Below are 19,146 nucleotides of genomic sequence, written 5' to 3' on the forward strand. Positions count from 1 at the left end.
AGGGGCGACTGCAGAATGATGAAGGGGAGGTGGAGGGTAGAGCTCAGTGCTTGGAGGAGTCTCGGGGGTAGAATTCTGCCAAGGTGCTCTCAGGGATTCTCTTGAGCATTTCTTTGGGGAAGATTCGAAGGAGCTGCCAGCCGATGTCCAGCGTCTCGTACACTGTGCGGTTATCATATGGACCTGAGGAAGCAAGGAAATGGAGTGAGAGGCATGCTGGGAAATTTGTCAGAATGTAACGAAAAGCAAACATAATACAGGATAGTACCACTGGACTATGAACAACTCAAATCAACTGCTAGGTTACTCTTGTCCTATTCCACAAATGTGGCTTGGGATCCCTGATGCCCAACCTGCGGTCTGGGGGGCTGCATGCAGCATTTTGGCACTTAGTGGTCCTCAGGTCTCTTAATGATAGTAGTGCAATAGTAGTGCAATAGTAGTGCAATAGTAGTGCAATAGTAGTGATCTCTAGCAGTCCCATGTCATGCGTTTTCAGACGGTCTCTTGAGAATATTCTTATTCCTGCAGCATGGCCCCGCAGCCCCTGGCCACCGCCTCGGCAGCACGGCCCCGCAGCCCCTGGCCACCGCCTCGGCAGCACGGCCCCTGGCCACCGCCGTTTTCAGTAACATTATATTAAGTTATTATATGTGGCCCTTTAGTGATGTCTGGGGTTGCACTTGAGGCTCACTACATCAAGTAAGTTGACCACCATTGCTGTAGAGAAAAGCATTCACCAAACCATTGAGTAACCTTCTTAATCTGCCGTTTACTGCCACCATGTGCTAGCTCCTTAGAACAATGACCTCCCATCAATCGGGCGCTATAACTTAGGCGGTATAGGGTTAATAGAGGGCCACGTCAGACCCCCCCCCCCTGGGGCCCTCCACGCTCCCAACCATGTATACCAAAGCTGCTATTATCCCTTAACGAGCCACTAGTTGCCATGGCAACTGACTGCCGCCCACACACATACACATCCCCCATGTGACAGTCCTTCGCAAGCTATTTAAAGGAGGGCTGAACAGCGGGATCTGCAGTGATAACGGGTGACGGCTCAGGACCACCCGGAGCCACCCCGCTGCCAAACTCCATTTAACTCCTTCTGCGTTGCACAGAATGCCTCGCCGCATTATCATATACATAAATAACCGTGACACATGTGGTCCCAGATAGAAATTTACTTCAATCATTCACTGTCAATGCCGCTTACTGCAATATGGAGGAGAATTCTAACAGAATATGACCTCAGAGTTCTTGAGAACGATTCTCCCTCTTCACTGCATGAGCCCAAAGCATACCCTGCAAGCTTTACATGGGGTAATAAGCTGGGCGGAGGGTGCAGGGACACAGAGCCACAAATGAGTAGGAAAGTGAGGAGTCATAATGATCATGAGACAGAACGAGATTATAAATCATCATCTGCTCAATGGACACATATATTAGGACTTCTGACTTCATTTACTGCAGAAGTCCAAAGGAGGAAGCCAGTTGCACTTCATATTTATTTAATAAAGGTATTTATGTAGCACCATCAAGGAGTCCCTGCCCTCAATCTAAGGTCCTTATTGCACACGCATACAAGGCCAATCTTGACAGGAGCCAATTAACCTTCCAGCATGTCTACGTGTGTGAGGAGACAGAAGTCCCCCGGAGGAAACTCACTAAAGCACAGGGAGAACATGCAAACACCATGCAGATAGTGTCCTGACCAGAATTTGAACTGGGGACCTCCAGTGCTGCAAGGCAGAAGTGCTAAACACTGAGCCACTGTAAAGATTCAAATCAATAATAGAAAATCACCTGCACTCCATGCAGAGTACAGTCCTTATGGGGTTGGAGCTTGAAGTGACAACACGGGTGGCGCCGTGCCAGATACAGTCCATAATAGAAGTCACCAGCACTCGATATGTGCAAGACGTAAAGCACTTTTTATTCAATCATCACATGCGTCAAACAGCCAGCGTTTCGGGGCCACGCAGGGTCCCTTCTTCTGGGCAACATAGTGACCTAATGTCGTCCAGAAGGGACCCTGCGTGGCCCAGAAACGTTGGCTGTTTGATGCATGTGACGATTGAATAGAAAGTGCTTTACTTGTTTCACATATCGAGTGCTGGTGACTTCTATTATGGACTGTAAAGATTCAAACACTGACAATCATGTGGGCACAGGCAGATGCCGGGATTGTAGACCAAGTTGTGCATGGGCAGCTTAGCACACATTGTCGAAAAGACTGCAGACAGGTCAAAAATCTTGCCAGAGGCATAATATGTCTTCTGCAATAAAAAGCTTTTGTCTGCCAACTTTTACTTCTCTGCAAACTTCCACTTTAAGGAAAAGAAACGATTATGTTAATATCTCCGATATGATCAGAGGTGGAATTCGGAGCACCTGTCACACCTCCACAACTATCATTACGGGGTGGGCAAAGACACAGCACGGCCTCCCACTGCTTCCTGTTTCCAAAGCCCATGTCCGGTAAAAAAAACAAACTCACCCTTGCAGTGGGGCTTGCCCTGCACTGCAAGAGTTAAGTGCATGTGTGTATATTCTCCCCTTCGGTCTAAGGGCTGCTGACATAATCAAATCTTATGCCGGTCAATTGCACTGCAAGGGTTACATGTGCCTATATGTCCAGGGGATACAATTCCAGCAATTCCTGCTGCTGCTGCCGCCATCTCCGTCCAGGCTGCTAGACCGGTCGCCACAGCTTCTTCCCTTCAGGTCTAAGGACCGTTGACGTCATAACATCTTATGCAGGTCCACTGACTTGCATTAGACATGAGGACGCCGAGGGACATTTCAACATCCAGCGTGAAGAGAAGTGAGCGTTGACTGCCGTGGGAGCCTGGATCAGGTAAGTCAAACAGCTTTGGGTGCCCTACAGACAATGAGCACTAAAGCCCTTGCCGTACCTCACTGCAAGGTAAGTTTATTCTTTGCCTGAAGATGGGCTTTAAAGCAGGGACAGCACAGACAAAATCATTCTGGCAGTCTGGTTTAGGACATTCGTTAACTTGGTTATTAGAAGCCATCTGATCTTGCTCTGGAGGTATTCACAAGTTAAATAAAAAGAAAGGAGAAGGAAGAGATCCATCTGACCTCCTATACAAGTATACAGTCTATATGCATTTATTAGAGTGACCAGCACTAATCTCAAACATACCTACCACTTATCTACAGGACAATTAACATCCCTTTTGCTGAATACATTACAATAAAATAGCATGGTGACGCTTCTTTCTGCCACCTGGTGGCCAAATCAGGAAAAAACAGATTAGCTAGCTGTAATAACACTATAAATACTATAAAATAAATACTGTATTTGTACAAGGGATGCACCGATAGCTTTTTTCGGTATTGAGTACGAGTACCGATATTTATATTTGGGTACTCGCCGATAACGAGTACAGCTACTTCTGGTAGCATGGAGCCGGCTTCCGGGGCAATGAGGAAGCCAGGCGACGTGTCACTACCTACCGCTCAGCTTCTTGATTGCCTGGGAAACAGACTCCATTCTGTTTAGCCGGGAAGTCGGCTTCCCAGCCAAACAGATCTGTCAATATGGTGACACTACCCCCAACCATGCAGACACCTCATTCCCCTCACATAGATCCTTAGCAGCAGTCATTACCGTACCAGTCCCTCGGCCAGCTGGTCAGATACTGCTCTCAAGCTCTACGGGATCTGCCCACGTCTCCTGTGTGTACAGCGTCCATGTGATCGGCCCTCAGCCTGCTACCGCGCAGACTGCCCAGCGCTCTCATTCAGAAATCCTGTGCATGCGCAGTAGCAGGCTGAGGGTCGATCGCGTGGGCGCTGTACACACAGGAGACGTGGGCAGATCCGGGAGAGCGGTGTCTGCCCAGCTGGCCGAGGGATTGGAACAGTAATGACCGGAAGTTCCAGTATCGGGAAAGGTATCGGAGCATTTGGGGCGAGTACGAGTACTCGCCCAAATACTAGTATGGGTGCCGATACCGAGTATCGGTGCATCCCTAATTTGTACCAACAGTAAGGTCTCGTTCACACCTAGGCGTATTGCATATGCGCATCTGTCGTGCGTTTTTTTTACCGCGATTCGCCCAACGGGCCAAAGTAGTACATGTACCTTTTCAGGGGGCGTGGGCCGTTTTGTAGGGCGTTGGGGGACGGGCGGAAATACGATTGAATACAATGGGATTTATATTTTTGAGCGTTTTGTAGAGCGCTCGAGCGTAGAACGCGCTACAAAACGTTCAGGTGTGAACGAGGGCTTACATTTTAAAACCTTTGTGCATCAGTACTGCTTGAATCAAGAACTGGGTTAACCCACGACAGCTTGCCCTGAAAATAGGATTTTGTGCTTACCGTAAAATGCTTTTCTCGGAGTCCACTGAGGGACACAGGTCTGAAGAACTCTGAGATGTAGGGCGATAACCCAATGTCTCAGAATTCTTCACTGTCCCTCAATGGACACTACAGAAAACATCAGACTGTACTCAACTGTGTTGTTGCAAGTGCACTAATACAGCTACGATCACCTTCTTTACAAAACACAGCAGAATTACTAATCTTGGAGGTCCACACTTACCTTGGGCTATAAAGTTCTTCTCGAACTTCTGCAGGAACTCTAGGTACAGAAGATCATCAGAGGTCAGAGCTTCCTCACCTACGACTGCCTTCATGGCTTGGACATCCTTCCCAATAGCATAACAGGCGTACTAAGGAGACAAAAATTGCCCGCTCAGTTTTCCATACAAAGCAATTATACAAAAGTATGAAGAGGCAGAGAGGCGATTGAATACCTCCCGTTCAACTTCTACGCTTCCTCTGACCAAACAGTGCTGTGTGCTGGGATAATGCCATTAGATACTTCTCCGTATGGGCTCCACAGATTTTTACCCTTTTGTAGTATTAGGTATTTGAAGTGAATGGCAGAAGCCGCGTGTCTGACCATCAAATAAAGTGCGCTATTGTGGAATCAAGCCATCTTATGTGCTGCATACCGATCTGCAATGGTCCTGCATACCTGAATCCCAATCCGATAACCCCAACACGAGCCTAATCAGATCATGGGAGACTTCAATGCCTGCTGCCAAGAGTATAAGTGGTATCGGGGCCTTTTGAGGATCTACAGCCGAGTGATATTCAAAGATACATTTCCGTTAATAGTAAAAGGTACTTGAATGCATTTTTAAGGTTGAACTCCTGAGGCTAGTGTCACTTTAAATCTTCCGTTAGAGACACCTATTCCATTGACAACAGTGAGAGGGATTTCCTTCTAAGACCTGAAGAAACTCCGGATTTTACTGACACTTTAACCTGCTTAAGTCCTGTTCCAGAGACAACTCGAAACATTGGATTTCCCTCACTTTTGGTGAGAATAGTCACCAAGACAGATGGAGAAAATATGAGGACACAGACAGCAATAGATATTTGACAGGGGGTTCGAACCTTTCCTCACTCTATTCAAAGCTACAATTTAAAGCTGAACTCCTAGATACGAAAATATTGTTTAAATACAAGGAGGTATGTGTATTCCTGCTTGAGTTTTTGATCTTCTAGATCGGTACAGTAACCCAGTATACAACTTTGCCTACAGGAGCTTCCTGTAATAAAGACCGCTCACTGCTCCTCTCTCTCCTTGTGCAGGGTGACTGGTCTGGTCTCCACCCCCTCCTGTAATAAAGACTGGTCAATGCTGCTCTCTCTCTTTGTGCAGGGTGACTGGTCTGGTCTCCACCCCCTCCTGTAATAAAGACTGGTCAATGCTGCTCTCTCTTTGTGCAGGGTGACTGATCTGGTCTCCACCCCCTCCTGTAAAGAAAGACCGGTCACTGCTGCTCTCTCTCCTTGTGCAGGGTGACTGGTCTGGTCTCCACCCCCTCCTGTAAAGAAAGACCGGTCACTGCTGCCCTCTCTCCTTGTGCAGGGTGACTGGTCTCATCTCCTCCTTCTGTAGTTTTCCGCTGACTGGGCCCCTCCCACAGCTCTGCTCAGGCTATGTACAGAATAATGATTATGTCATTATGCTGCTACTTTTTCAAGGTGATATCTGGCATTTGGTGCACACAAAGTGGATGTATATCTTGTGTGTACTGAGAAATACATTTAAATAGCAGTTTTTGTGCCCAGAGTTCAGCTGGAAATTACTTTCTCAGTTTCAGCAATGAAGCATCATCATCATAGGCCTAAAAGTACACATAGGTGTGCCTTGTTCAGAACTCTGGCTGGATTTTTTCATCATGACACACAAGCTCTGTAAACATGTTGCTTTCGATGAGGATCTGAGGTCAGCATTCCAGAAAAATGTCTAGTGAGGGTTACAGTATCTTCAGATCTGCTTTCTCACAAGTAGTCAACAAGTTTGCAAAGTGAGCTAAACCAACGTGGCTTTAGAAGTCATAAAGAGGTAAACCGCTAAAAATCTTTTTTTGGGGCAATTAAACCTTGAAACCCAGTTTAGCTCAAGGTCAGATCAAGGTCAGATGCTGCTGTGTGTTCAGATGCAGTTCTTACACTTTTTATACAGATTCTTCCCCCTATAATAGAAACGTGCCACGTGTTGCACAGTGAAGACCAACCGGAACACTAAGAAGCAGGAGGATGACTCACCAACTGGTTGGACACATCTGAATGGTCCTTTCTGGTCATCCCTTCACCAATAGCAGACTTCATCAGACGGGAGAGCGAGGGCAGTACGTTGATAGGTGGATAGATCTAACAATGACAGTTTGTTAACAACCAATCTGTGGGTAATGATGCAGAACATGGCACATTACCCCATTCCCCTCATACCTGTCTGTTGTGTAGCTGTCTCTCTACATAGATCTGTCCTTCTGTGATGTATCCTGTCAAATCAGGGATGGGATGGGTGATGTCTACAAAAAGCAAACAATGAGTCAGACATTCCGTATACTACCTCCAGTAATCTTTTTCACGCGATTTCCACCACATTCTGCAAACCAGGCCACTCTGATAATATGTACAGCACATACTGACCATCATTAGGCATAGTAAGGATGGGAATCTGTGTAATAGAGCCATTCCTGCCCTCCACACGTCCAGCTCGTTCATAGATTGTGGCCAAGTCGGTATACATGTAACCTGGAAAACCTCTTCTGCCGGGGACTTCTTCTCGTGCTGCTGACACCTGGTGGATGAAACAAGAACAGCAGATTCTCAATACCAACTCAGTCTCAGAGCGCCTCATGGGACTCAAGCTCTCATAACTTTTTCAGTGTTGCTGAACTTGCATTTAGTAATATTTAGGGCTTTATACAGACAGAGGTGTGCACACCTGTAAAAGGACCTCATCCCTGAAGGGACAGGTGCTGCAAGTAACTGCAAGATCGATCCCAGATGGCGCAAGGGACAGGTGCTGCGTGCCGTTACACGCAGCAGCCTGTTCTACCCTATGGGAGGACATGGCTGCACGCAATAACACACGGTCATACCCACATCTGCATAATCCATGCGGGTCAGGGTGCCCGCACTTGGACGCAGACAGTGTGCGTCCAAGTGTCCCACACACGGATGTGCACGTTCAGGAGGGCGTGTGACTGTGTGCAGTCGCGTCCTCCCATAGGGAAGAACAGGTTGCTGCGTGTAACGACACGCAGCACCTGTCCCTTGCGCCATCTGGGATCAATCTTTTGACGGCCGTACACTTCAGTCTGAATGTTACATCCAGATTTAGGGTGTAGCATAAAACAGTCACATTCCCCAGCCCCAACCTTCAAACTAACACCGCACTTACTAAACTTGTGTCCAGTTGATTCTTGAATTTAGAGTAGCTGTACATGGTTACGTGGCATTGATACACACATCCATTATTAGGGATCTGTGAACGGAAAGACTGGAAGTCCCATCTGTCACTGACGCAGAGGGACTAACAGATCCCAATGAAGCACAAGTGTGCAGACGTCACCGCACTTTGTAGCCCAACAATTACTTCCGTCAGCCATCTGTTTAGAAAACATTCTGAAGAGCTCGGGCAAAAATGCTTTGCTGAGCGTTTTATATGTGTTTGATCTGGATTCATTATTAAAAAGAGTTTAACGGCTACAAGGCCACAATACGCATATAAACGGCAGGAACCTTTTTTTTTTTTTTTACAGTTGGTGCCTGGCTGTCACATACAAGGGTTTGGGTGGCTATAGAGCTGCCCGATCTCTTGTATGGTACTGTTGTGTGCCCCCCACCCCCTTCCCCCACTGCTGGCTATCTCAGGTTTCCGTACCCAGTGTGGGCCCGGGACCAGCACAGTGGATCGGAGTACCTTGATCAGAGGGAGATCAGCACAGTTCCAGAGGCTGATTTCCCCTCCAATCTCTGAAAGCGGATGTGTATTAAATCACTTCCGGTTTCAGTAAGTCATTTCCCCAGCTGCTGTAGGTGGCTAGAGAAGAAGCTTTTGAAGCAGATCTGTGCTTCATCAGCTTCTTTTGGGTCGATAGGTCCTCTTTATGGAGACATCAGGGGACTGTCTCATCTTCCATACTACACGTTTAAGCCCTGGGTACCTTAAGTTTAAGTTCCAGGGTACAAAGGAAAGGGAATAAGCCAAGGGAGAGAAACTTGCTTCACTTCCTTTTACTATCTCAGACTTCTACTAAACAAACTGCAATATGTTATACCCTCCTATGCAACCAAGCCAAAATTGTATGCAGATGCTTTATAAAAAGGATAATAAACTCCTCTATCAAAACACTGACAGGAGCTCTGTCTAAGGAAAAGTAGAACTTTTATATAATGGCCAGCTTTGTAAGCAGTCTCGCCAACACCTAAAATTAGGTCGGACCAATAACAAGAGCCACGCAAATTGTTTACCTAAAACTTTAGAGCTGGCATCTGGCTTTAATGCTTTTCTATAGGGAAGTACAAGCTCACTGGTTCCTAAATTGCATCCAATATTAGCCCAACAGTCTTCCCAAGTTCTAATTTGTCATCTCTGACCTTAGCACAGGCGCAGTGAAGAGTGGCTAGCACTGCATTAGGGAGATCTGGAGTCCTGATTTTGATTCCAGACAGTACCAGTGTTAGGTTTGTGTTCCCACCAACAAAAACAGTGGTAACCTATTTGAACTAAAGTAGGACAAGAGAGTGTGATAACTACGCCAAGGGTCTTAGATTGCAAACTCTAAATCTGCATTATGGGTAAAAAGACAATTAAATCCATAGATTCAAACTCCTGCGACACAAGCATAAAGTACTATTACTGCTCTGAATAGCTTACCTCTCTCAGGGCTTCAGCATAAGAGCTCATGTCAGTCAGAATGACCAGCACATGCTTCTCGCACTGATATGCCAGGTACTCGGCAGTGGTGAGAGCAAGACGAGGGGTGATGATACGTTCAATGCTGTGGGCAACAAACAAGATGAACTGCAAGACCCTTAACCTATTACAGAACCTCAATAAAACAGCAAACACCCTTCAGCCAATGATTTTTTTTTTCTCACCCATTCCCTACTGGCAGTGCTGGACGGCACACTTACGTGGGATCGTTGGCCAAGTTCAGGAAGAGACACACATTGTCCATTGATCCATTCTCCTCAAAATCTGACTTGAAGAAGCGAGCTGTCTCCATGTTTACCTTGGAAGAAAAATAAGTGGATTATTACACCCGAAGATACTCAAAAATGTTAAATTAGGAAAAGGGAAATGTATAGGTTGAGAGCGCTGGCAGATTTAAAGGAGAACTATGGGGTCAGTGCTTTTCCCCATAGTTCTCCTTAGGGTAACGGGACGACACAAACTAGCGTCCTCCCGTCATCCTCGAAGTATACTGAGACGCCACAGCGGATCCCGACAATTATGTCTGGATCCGCCCAGCTGCATGAGTGACAGCTGGCTCTGCCTATCTAGAGGCAGAGCCAGCTGTACCCGCCCCCTCCCCCATCCGTTCCACCAGTCAGCGCTGGTGGATCGGAGCGGGGAGGGGGGAATCCAGCCCCTCTCCTGTCACGGCAGAGAGCCGTGACAGGATCAAGAGGGGACCGAACGCCGCTATGTGTTCGCTCACCTCCCGATCCACTGAGCCGACCTGTGACAGTCTCATTGTCACAGGTCGGCTAAAACTATGAGGATGAGTGAAAAGCACTCACCTCATAGTTCTCCTTTAAGGATTGATGACACACCATCCGAGTCATCGGCTTAATCCCATTTCTACCAGTTTTAAGATGCATTTATCAATAATTTACTGATATTGCCCTATTACTTGCACAATCTTAATGTTGGTTGGATACAACACAGCCAAAGTAGAGTCCCAGCCAAGCAGAAACAAACCACCCCCCTACAATAAAAGACTGGTTCTCCAGAATAAACACCAATAGGAAGATGTAAGCGTAACTCTTCCACACCAAAGACATTCTGTAAAGCCTAGTTCGAATAGATAGAATTTACCCAATCAGGAAATATAAAAAACATAAGGAAAATAGATAAATTATAACAACTAGGGATGCACGGATACCGATAATAGTACCGGTTACCGATACTAAGTATTTGGGCGAGTACTTGTATTCGCCCAAATGCTCCGATACTTACCCCTGGATACCGGAACTTCCGGTCAGAGGGAGATTTCGTCTGGCCGGCACTGCTGCAAAGGTACATGGAGCCGGCTTCCTGACTGGCCGGGAAGCAGACTCCATGACCTTCGGTCAGCTCAATGCTGATTGGCTGGGAAGCCGGCTCCATGCCTCCAAAAGTAGCAATACTCATCGGCGAGTACCGAAATATAAATATCAGTATTCTACACCGCAAAAAAACGGTATTGGTGCATGCCTAATAGCAAAATACTAAGGCCTATGGGTTTAGACTAAAATAAAGACAACCTGCGTGATCATAAAAAAAGGGGGAAAAGGTGGTTAAAAAGAGCAGAGGAGAGAGCGAAAAGAAAGCGCCCCCCCCAACTTTTTTTTCTCCCATGCTTACATTCTTCTCTCCCATCTAATGCTGACCATAGACAGCTCAAATTTTGGTTGATTCCTGCTGAATGAGTACTAGCCAGCTGAACAAAAATTGACCGAGCCAGGTGGAAAATGATCAGCCGAGCACTGACTATATCCTATCACATGGTGTCACTATTGGAACTTGCAAGCGCTGAATACAAGACCCAGCAGTGGAGATTGCTCCATCTACGTGGTTAGTGTGGATGGAGGAATCGACTGGATTTGGTCTTGCTCAGTCTGCAGACGAACAAGAAAAATCTATGCGTTTATGGCTACCTTAGGCTGCTTGTTTCTATCTGCCTCTAAAATGTAAACTTTAGACCATTCACAGCTTTGCTGATATGAAATCATCTTTCATTAGTACATACGTACACCTGTGACCCAAAAGTAGTAAAGACAAAACAAGTGTAAGCTTTACTTCTCTTTCAACCATCTCTTTCCCTTGTATAAACTTTCCCTCCTTATCCATGCATCCTCAACTTCTCTTCCAGGATATGAGGAGCAGTATTGAAGGTTTTGGCAAAATCCGAATCTATCCATCTTTCAGGTGTTCTGTACCAATAGCCATCTAGGGATGCACCAATACTAGTATCGGTGCCGTTGCCGAGTACTCTCGTCGCCCAAATGCTCCGATGCCTAGCCCGATACCAGAGCTTCCGGTATCAAGAAGGCGGGCAGCGAGTCATTACACGCTGCCCGGCTTCGTGATTGGCAGGGAAGCTGGCTCCATGCTCCCTTGTCATTGGTGACGAGGGAGCATGGAGCTGGCTCCCTGGCCAATCAGGAAGCCAGGCAGTGTGTAATGACTTACCGCCCAGCTTCCCGATTGGCCAGAAAGCCAGCTCCATGCTTCCTCGTCACTTGGTGACGAGGGAGCATGGAGGCGGCTTCCCCGCTAAACAGGAAGCCAAGTGACGACTCTTTATACGCCGCCCGGCTTCCCAGCTAATAAGGAAGCCAGGTGCCGAGTCATTACACTCCGCCTGGCTTCCCTAATGGGACTTCTGGTATCGCTATTGGCGAGTACTGGGGAAATAAAAAAATTAAAAAAAATCGGTACTCGATACCGAAAAATTGGTATCGGTGCATCCCTATACCCATCACTATAATACAGAGAGCATGATTAAATACTACATGTTGTCACATACTTACCCCCATAGCAGCAAACACAATGGCAAAGTTGTCTTCACTGTAATCCATGACATCCTTTGATTTCTTCACCAGGCCTGCCTGGCGACAGATTTGTGCTGCAATCTGACACGACACAAGAAAAATGACAAATGAGTACAGTACATACACATGGTTGCTCCAACTGTTCAGAGTTCCCAAAGCAAAAGTGCAAGAGTATAAAAACTGCCATTCACTTCTTAAAGATTAACTCCCGGGCAAAACAAATATTGACTAAATGCAAGGGCCATGTGTATTCCTTCTTAAATCTTGGTGATCTTTGTGCATTTGTTTCAGATCTGTGCAGTAATCCAGTGTGAGACTTGGAGCTTCATGTAAAAGACTGCTCACTGCTGCTCGCTCTCAATGTGCAGGGTGACTGGTCTTGTCTCTGCCCCCTCCTGTAAAATAACCGGTCACTGCTGCTCGCTCTCTTCTTATGCAGTACGACTGATCTCGTCTTTGCCCCTTGTTTCTCTTTAAAACTTGCAATTACATATGTACAGTATACGCATGTTGCTATATTTGCTTTTTATAGATTAACGCTCTGCTTCCAGTGCTAAGCCACGTTTATACTTTACTGCTCCTAATAATGCAAACATACGAGTCAGGTGATCCATTATAAGCAATGCATTCCCTGTGTGGCTGATATTTTCTCTCAACAAGGAGAAAGCATGGAATATTTGCAGTTATTGCAGTATTTACCTTAAAGTAGATGCAAACCCCAACTGAATGAAATTTAGGGGTTCATTTAAAAAATAAGCATATTCATAGAGCACATCAATGTGCTTTACAAATGTGTTGCGCACTAAGCAGCTCAGAGGACAGTATAAGTGAATGAAATGTTAAAAAAGGGGGTTAGGGCCATCACATGACTGGCTATCCCCCAATCATAGCTCTTATCGAGCAGATAACTCCATGGGGCTTCTCCTGCTACAGCCCGATTTATGAATGGGATGGGCCGCATTGTGTGCAGTGAGGCAAAGCATAACACAGCAGATAGTGAAACCTGCTTGGTTATAAATGAGTCCCCTTAGTTTGCCAAATCACTGTGTATAAAATAGTTGCAATGCTTCCATATAGTTTGTTTAATGAAATACTTCTTTTCACTTTTTTGTCATCCATTACATCCCAGCACTGCTCATCTCCTGCAGCTACTTCCAGTCTACATGCACTCCAGAGACAACTGCATGGCATCCGTCAGAGCAGGTAGTAGATCGTGATAACAGTGGGCGATGCCTGCATAATTTGGTTGGTATGCAATGCCGGAATACACCTGGGAGATCGGGACAAATGACTGTCACCCTATAACAGGAAGTGCCTGATAAAATGACCCTTGAAGGATCATCTGGTATTAATAAAATGACAGATTTAAAAGAGAACTATGGGGTAAGTGTTTTTCCCCATAGTTCTCTTAAGTGTCATGGGAGGACAAACTAGCATCCTCCCGTGACACAAAGCTCGGCATATCGCGAGCTACAGCTCACGTTGTTCTGAGGCCGACGCAGTCAGGACGGATCCTGTCATTACTGTCGAGTTCCACCCAGCTGCGTGAATGACAGCGGGCTCTGCCTATCTATAGACAGAGCCCGCTGTACCCGCCGACCTCCCCGTCCGATCCGCCAGTCAGCGCTAGAGGATCGGAGAGGGGAGGGATCCCTGCAGGGAGCCGTGACTGAGTCACGGCTCTCTGCAGGGAGATGATCGAGAAGTGAGCGAGCGACGGTATGTGTTCGCTCACTTCCCGATCTATTGAGCCGACCTGTGACAGTCTCATTGTCACACGTCGGCTCGAACGATGAGGATGAGTGATTTCTCTCACCTCAGTTCTTTAAAAAGGACTTTTGAAGTTACATTAACATGTTAACAAATGCATGAGATTTTAGTGGTTGGGTTTATGTGCACTGTAACATTTGCATATTAAATTGCAGATTATATATCTGCTACTGTATTAAATGTACAGATTTGTAGATTCGCTTCTACCATTACCCAGAGCCCCCCAAAAAAGAAACAAACTCACCTCATTGTGGGGAAGACCAGCAGCAGAGAAGATGGGGATCTTCTGGCCACGAGCGATACTGTTCATACCATCAATAGCAGAGATGCCAGTCTGGATCATTTCCTCCGGGTAGATTCTGCACTGTGGATTAATGGGCTGTCCTGCAGGGAGCACACACCATGGACAATGAGACAACTAGCACGTTATGTTACTACTGTGACAAATCAGGCCTAGTATAATCTGAAAAATCTCTAATTGCAAATTTTAAACTTCCATTACATCGGATTATGTGCACCCTGATACCAGTAATTCATCAATTTGGGCAATTAGAGTGCATTAAATGCATGATCCTCTGCCAACATATTCAACTCTGTTCGGGCCATGCTTATGATTCACAGCCAAATATGATACCAATCAAAATGCCCACACTCCTTAGGCTTACTGGGATACTTCCCTTCCTCTGGATCTGGTCTTTTGAGTTTCCCAAATGATTCCCTCCCACCAGTGACAGGGTTAGCAGTGCATCAGTTCCGGAAAGGCTAAGTGATGGCGCTGCAACTCTTCACATGATCTTCAGTGTGTAGTACCTAATCCTCGCCCCAGTAGCCTTTTTCCACGACACCCCAGTTGGAGTTCACATACAATGCAGAACCAGTAGCCCTGCATTGTATGTGAGGATAGCAAGGTCATGCCCACAACCCAGAGCTCTGATGCTTAGGTGCCCATTGTGCGGGCTTTTGGCAGTGGTCATGGGTCAGCATAGGCACCCTGACTGGTCTGCATTTACACAGCCCCATAAACAACAAACTGCAATGCACTGTGTGTTCAGACACCTTTCTATAGGAACGAGCACTAACTTTTTTTTTTTAAGGAAAAGGTCCCTGGCAGTTGGGACATCCTGCCCTTAAGCTGCCCCACTGTTTGAGCTATAATAGCTTTTCTATTGGATTAGACTACACGGGCCAGCCTTTTCACCCCACGTGAATCAATAAGCCTTGGTCGCCCATGAACCTGTGGCCAGTTTATAGATTTTTTTTTTTCTTTTCTTGGGACCACTTTTGGTAGGTTCTGACCACTGCAGACCGGGAACATCCAACAAGAGCTGCAGTTTTGGAGTTACTCTGACCCAGTTGACTAGCCATCACAATCTGGCCCTTGTCAAAGTCACTGAAATCCTTACGCTTGGCCATTATTTTCTGCTTCTAACACCAACTTCAGGGACAAAATGTTCTCTTGTTGCCCAACATATCCCCCCCCCACTTCCAGGTGCCATTGTTATGAGATGATTAATGTTATTCACGTCACCTGTCAGTGGTCATAATGTTATAGCTGATCTATATGTCTTTTTTAAAAGTTTTATACATATATAATATACAAATGGAAAAAAAAGATACATGTTATTATAGGTTATAAATATAGTAAAAAGATAAGTACCTATTTCTTTTTAAAGTTTCCAAATCACTCCATCTCCAAGTTTTTGGACAAATAAAATTGGCCTGATTGGTTGCTATAGGGATCATTACTACAATAATGCAACTAAAGATCAAATAGAAACCCATTAAAAAAAAAAAAAAATTTAAAATTATCTTCACAATGAAAAAAAATCCCTATGGGCCTATTCACACCAGAAACGCAGCATGCTGCAGCACACAGAATGTTGTGCGTAGTGGCAAATTGCAGTAAGCAGCCCTTTAACAAAATGTATGCAATATACCTTGAGGCATGGGGAAAAATTAGGGTAATTCTGCATTTTTGCAGCATGACTATGCACATCGCTGTAATAAAGCCGTGTTCTGAAGATACATTGGGTGTCGCACACACAATGATACAGTATCGTGAACCTAGCAAATGTCTACTTACAGAAATTTCAGGGATCCTCACTTACCCATGATATCTAAATAATCCTCCGCCAGCACAGTGGGCCCGCGATCTATGGGTTTTCCTGAGCCATTAAACACACGCCCTGGAAGAAAAGCAAACAAAGCGATCAGAACACATCCAGAGACCAATTCAAAATGAGGATGCGATGTATTCAGAGTTTCTGGTTGGTAGATCATAGCTGCCAATGTTAAAGTGGTTCCAAAGGACATAATGGGGTGTTTTGATATTCTGTTCAACCAGCAAACTTCCTGAACTGAAGAAAAGCTTTTTTTTTACAATGTAAATACAGCTGTTCAATAATCAAGTGTACATAAATACAGTATATGGCCAGAATTCAATTAAACATGTGCAAATAATTCATTTGTTGGTACAAAAAGCTACTTTTAACCCTTTCGCTGCCAAGGACGTACGGAGCTACAAAAGTGCTTCCAGCTGGCCAGCTCAGTATGCCGTACGGACCTGGCATTTACAGTTCTACTATAGTAAAAAAAAAAAACAGTAAAAAAATAAAAATTAAACATTAAAAAATAGAAAATGTAAAAAAAATAAAATAAATAAAAATGTAAAAAATAAATAAAAAAGTGTGTACAAAAAAATAAAATAAAAAAAGCACAACCCCTCCCTCCCCCCACATAACATACACATATTGAGGTGTACGCCATACACATGCGCTGCAGTGCAAAAAATAAAAACATTTAAAAAAAAAAGTAAAACAAAATAAAATTATTTAAGAAAAAATAAAGTGTAAAAAAAAAACTAATAAAAAAAAAGCACAACCCCTCCAACAGACCAAAACTGACTAGTCTTCAAAAACAGCATCGACTCTGCAGCTCAGAACAGTGGGCAGCAGTAATTTATACAGTATGAGGTGTCTTTACATACCCAGCATGTCCTCAGATACTGGGGTCCTCAGGATATCACCAGAAAATTCACAGGAGGTCTTCTTGGCATCAATACCGGATGTTCCTTCAAATACCTGTACAAGATGATACACGGCGAGATAGACCTCAAAAAGAGCATGGAATGCATGTAGGCAAGGTGTTCAACTATAGCTATAATTTGGGATGCCGACACCCGTCGGGTATTTGGGAGAGTACTCTTACTCGGCTAAATGCTCAGATACCTTCCCAGATACCGGAACTTCCAGTCAGAGGAAGATTTCTTCTGACCGCCAGTGCCGTAGGGGAACATGGAGCCGGCTTCCCGCCAATGAAGCTGACTTTCCAGCCAATCAGCAAGGGGATTATTGTTATACATATGAACGTAAGCTGAACTCCTCATTTGTAGAAGTCCAGAAATGTATTTATGTACAATTCCTAATAAGCACGGCAGATCAGTGCACAAGCCACGGAACCATTTTTTGTTTCCAACATGACTTACCTGTACCACAGCTTTAGATCCACTAACTTCCAGCACCTGCCCGCTTCTCTTTGTACCATCAGGCAGAGTCAAGTGGACAATCTCCGAATACCTGGGGAACTGAGACACAAAGATGAGTGAGAAAGGAAATTGAAAAGCACATGATGCACAGGTCAAATATAAATGTTATTATAAAGGGATTGTTTGCTCCAAGCTCTCACTACCGGGATGGGCTACAATCTCATGTTCAGTTTACTCATTTGTATTGAGATTGTAGTCCATCCCTGGAGTGAGCTTGGAGCGGTGACTTTACAACACACACAGGGACCATGGGGAACAAAAGTAGCCCCCCTCCAGAAGGAAGGACAGTGTCAGCACCAACTCAGAGATGATTGGAGGATCTACAGCCGAGTGATACACAAATAAGATACATTGTTGTTAATGTACTTGAATGTATTTTTGACATTGTCCAGGATAACGGGAGGTTATTAAGTGTCAGAAGTGTCACGAAGGCCAAATACTTGTGTACACTTCTAAGTATTCTGCTTCAAAGGCTGTGTGAAAAATACAGTGAGCGGGCATTAACATCAAAGCCTGCCAAGCAGGTCTGGGATTTATCCAGAAGAATTATTTGGTTATTTGCTGGTACGGATCAAACATCAAGTAGGCAGGGAACTGCTAGCCAGAAGTGGAGCTCTAACCCTCCAGGTGAACAGCTAAATACATATTTACAAGACATAGTCTATGCAGACGGCTGTGAATACCATAGGATCTGCAATTCTGTTCAGCCAGTTCTATGTTTATGCACTTTACCCACACTGCATAGCCAAGCGGCTGACAGACATTTCCTGCTTCAGCAATACCCCTTCGTATGTTATCCTTCCACCTCCTGCCTGCTAACTGGAAAATGACCGTTATTGTTGTTCTAGGAGTAGGAGCTGACCCATTTTGAAGGCTGGACCAGGAAACACTAAAGTAAATTTAAGGACTATAGTGCAATAGTGATGGGCAAATTATAAGAATGGTCGTCCAGAATCACATTTTACAGATAAAACAGGAGATATTAATCTCAACTGTGTAATGCTGGCCGTACACTCTAAACCTGGCCATACACCTATAGATTATCTGCAGATTTTCTATGGTCAGATGGTAAGTGCAACAGATTCCTCCATCTACGCTAATCTGTGTGTACGGAGGAATCTCCCACTGGGCCAAGCTTCAGTATGCTGCTAGTCGGCCCCGCTGGCTCTCAAAACACCTGAACAATCCAAATTTACGCAGGCATTGTTCAGGTGTTTTGAGAGCAAGCGGGGCCGACTAGCAAGATACTGAAGCTTGGCCCAGTGGAAGATTCCTCCATCCACACAGTTTAGCGTAGATGGAGGAATCTGTTGCACTTTTTCCATCCGACCATAGAAAATCTGCAGATAATCTATAGGTGTATGCAGGGCCGGATTTCCCACATGGCCAACAAGGCCCGGCCTGGGGGCAGCAGGGGTGTGGTGTGGAATTCCTATCGCCCGAGACATGCAGTTTCAGGCGCTGGGAAGGTAGTTTTTTTTTTCTACATTTATCCCTGCTTCAGGTAAGCAGACCTAAATGTACAGCGGTGAAGCTGCTATAAAGAGAACCTGTCACCTCTAAATGCTAGCACACAGGGGCTTTGTTAGCTCCTGTGTCATAGCAATAAAATGAAAAATAAAAATTGATAAAAGTAAAAAAATATATATAACAAAAAGAATTTAAATATATAAAAAAAACCTGAAAAGTAAAATAAAAAAACAGTAAAAGAGAAGATAAATAAT

General features: G+C 45.1%; 1 protein-coding gene across 1 annotated transcript in view; it reads right to left on the bottom strand.

The window, feature by feature from the left end:
- Positions 1–7: 7 nt before the first annotated feature.
- The window catches only part of ATP6V1B2 (ATPase H+ transporting V1 subunit B2), a 34,494-nt gene continuing 15,355 nt past the window's right edge, over positions 8–19,146 (bottom strand). Inside the window, exons 4-15 of the mRNA XM_018566204.1 lie at positions 17,363–17,461; positions 16,865–16,958; positions 15,987–16,064; positions 14,123–14,262; positions 12,088–12,189; positions 9,484–9,581; positions 9,224–9,347; positions 6,988–7,138; positions 6,784–6,866; positions 6,601–6,705; positions 4,577–4,706; positions 8–183 (exon numbers count right to left, since the gene is read on the bottom strand). Coding sequence (XP_018421706.1) covers positions 44–183; positions 4,577–4,706; positions 6,601–6,705; positions 6,784–6,866; positions 6,988–7,138; positions 9,224–9,347; positions 9,484–9,581; positions 12,088–12,189; positions 14,123–14,262; positions 15,987–16,064; positions 16,865–16,958; positions 17,363–17,461 — 1,344 coding nt within the window. The 3' untranslated portion in view covers positions 8–43. The remainder of the gene's footprint in view (positions 184–4,576; positions 4,707–6,600; positions 6,706–6,783; positions 6,867–6,987; positions 7,139–9,223; positions 9,348–9,483; positions 9,582–12,087; positions 12,190–14,122; positions 14,263–15,986; positions 16,065–16,864; positions 16,959–17,362; positions 17,462–19,146) is intronic.

This window comes from Nanorana parkeri, unplaced genomic scaffold, assembly GCF_000935625.1.
Source record: "Nanorana parkeri isolate BGI_ZX_2015 unplaced genomic scaffold, ASM93562v1 scaffold924, whole genome shotgun sequence".
NCBI classification, from domain to species: domain Eukaryota; kingdom Metazoa; phylum Chordata; class Amphibia; order Anura; family Dicroglossidae; genus Nanorana; species Nanorana parkeri.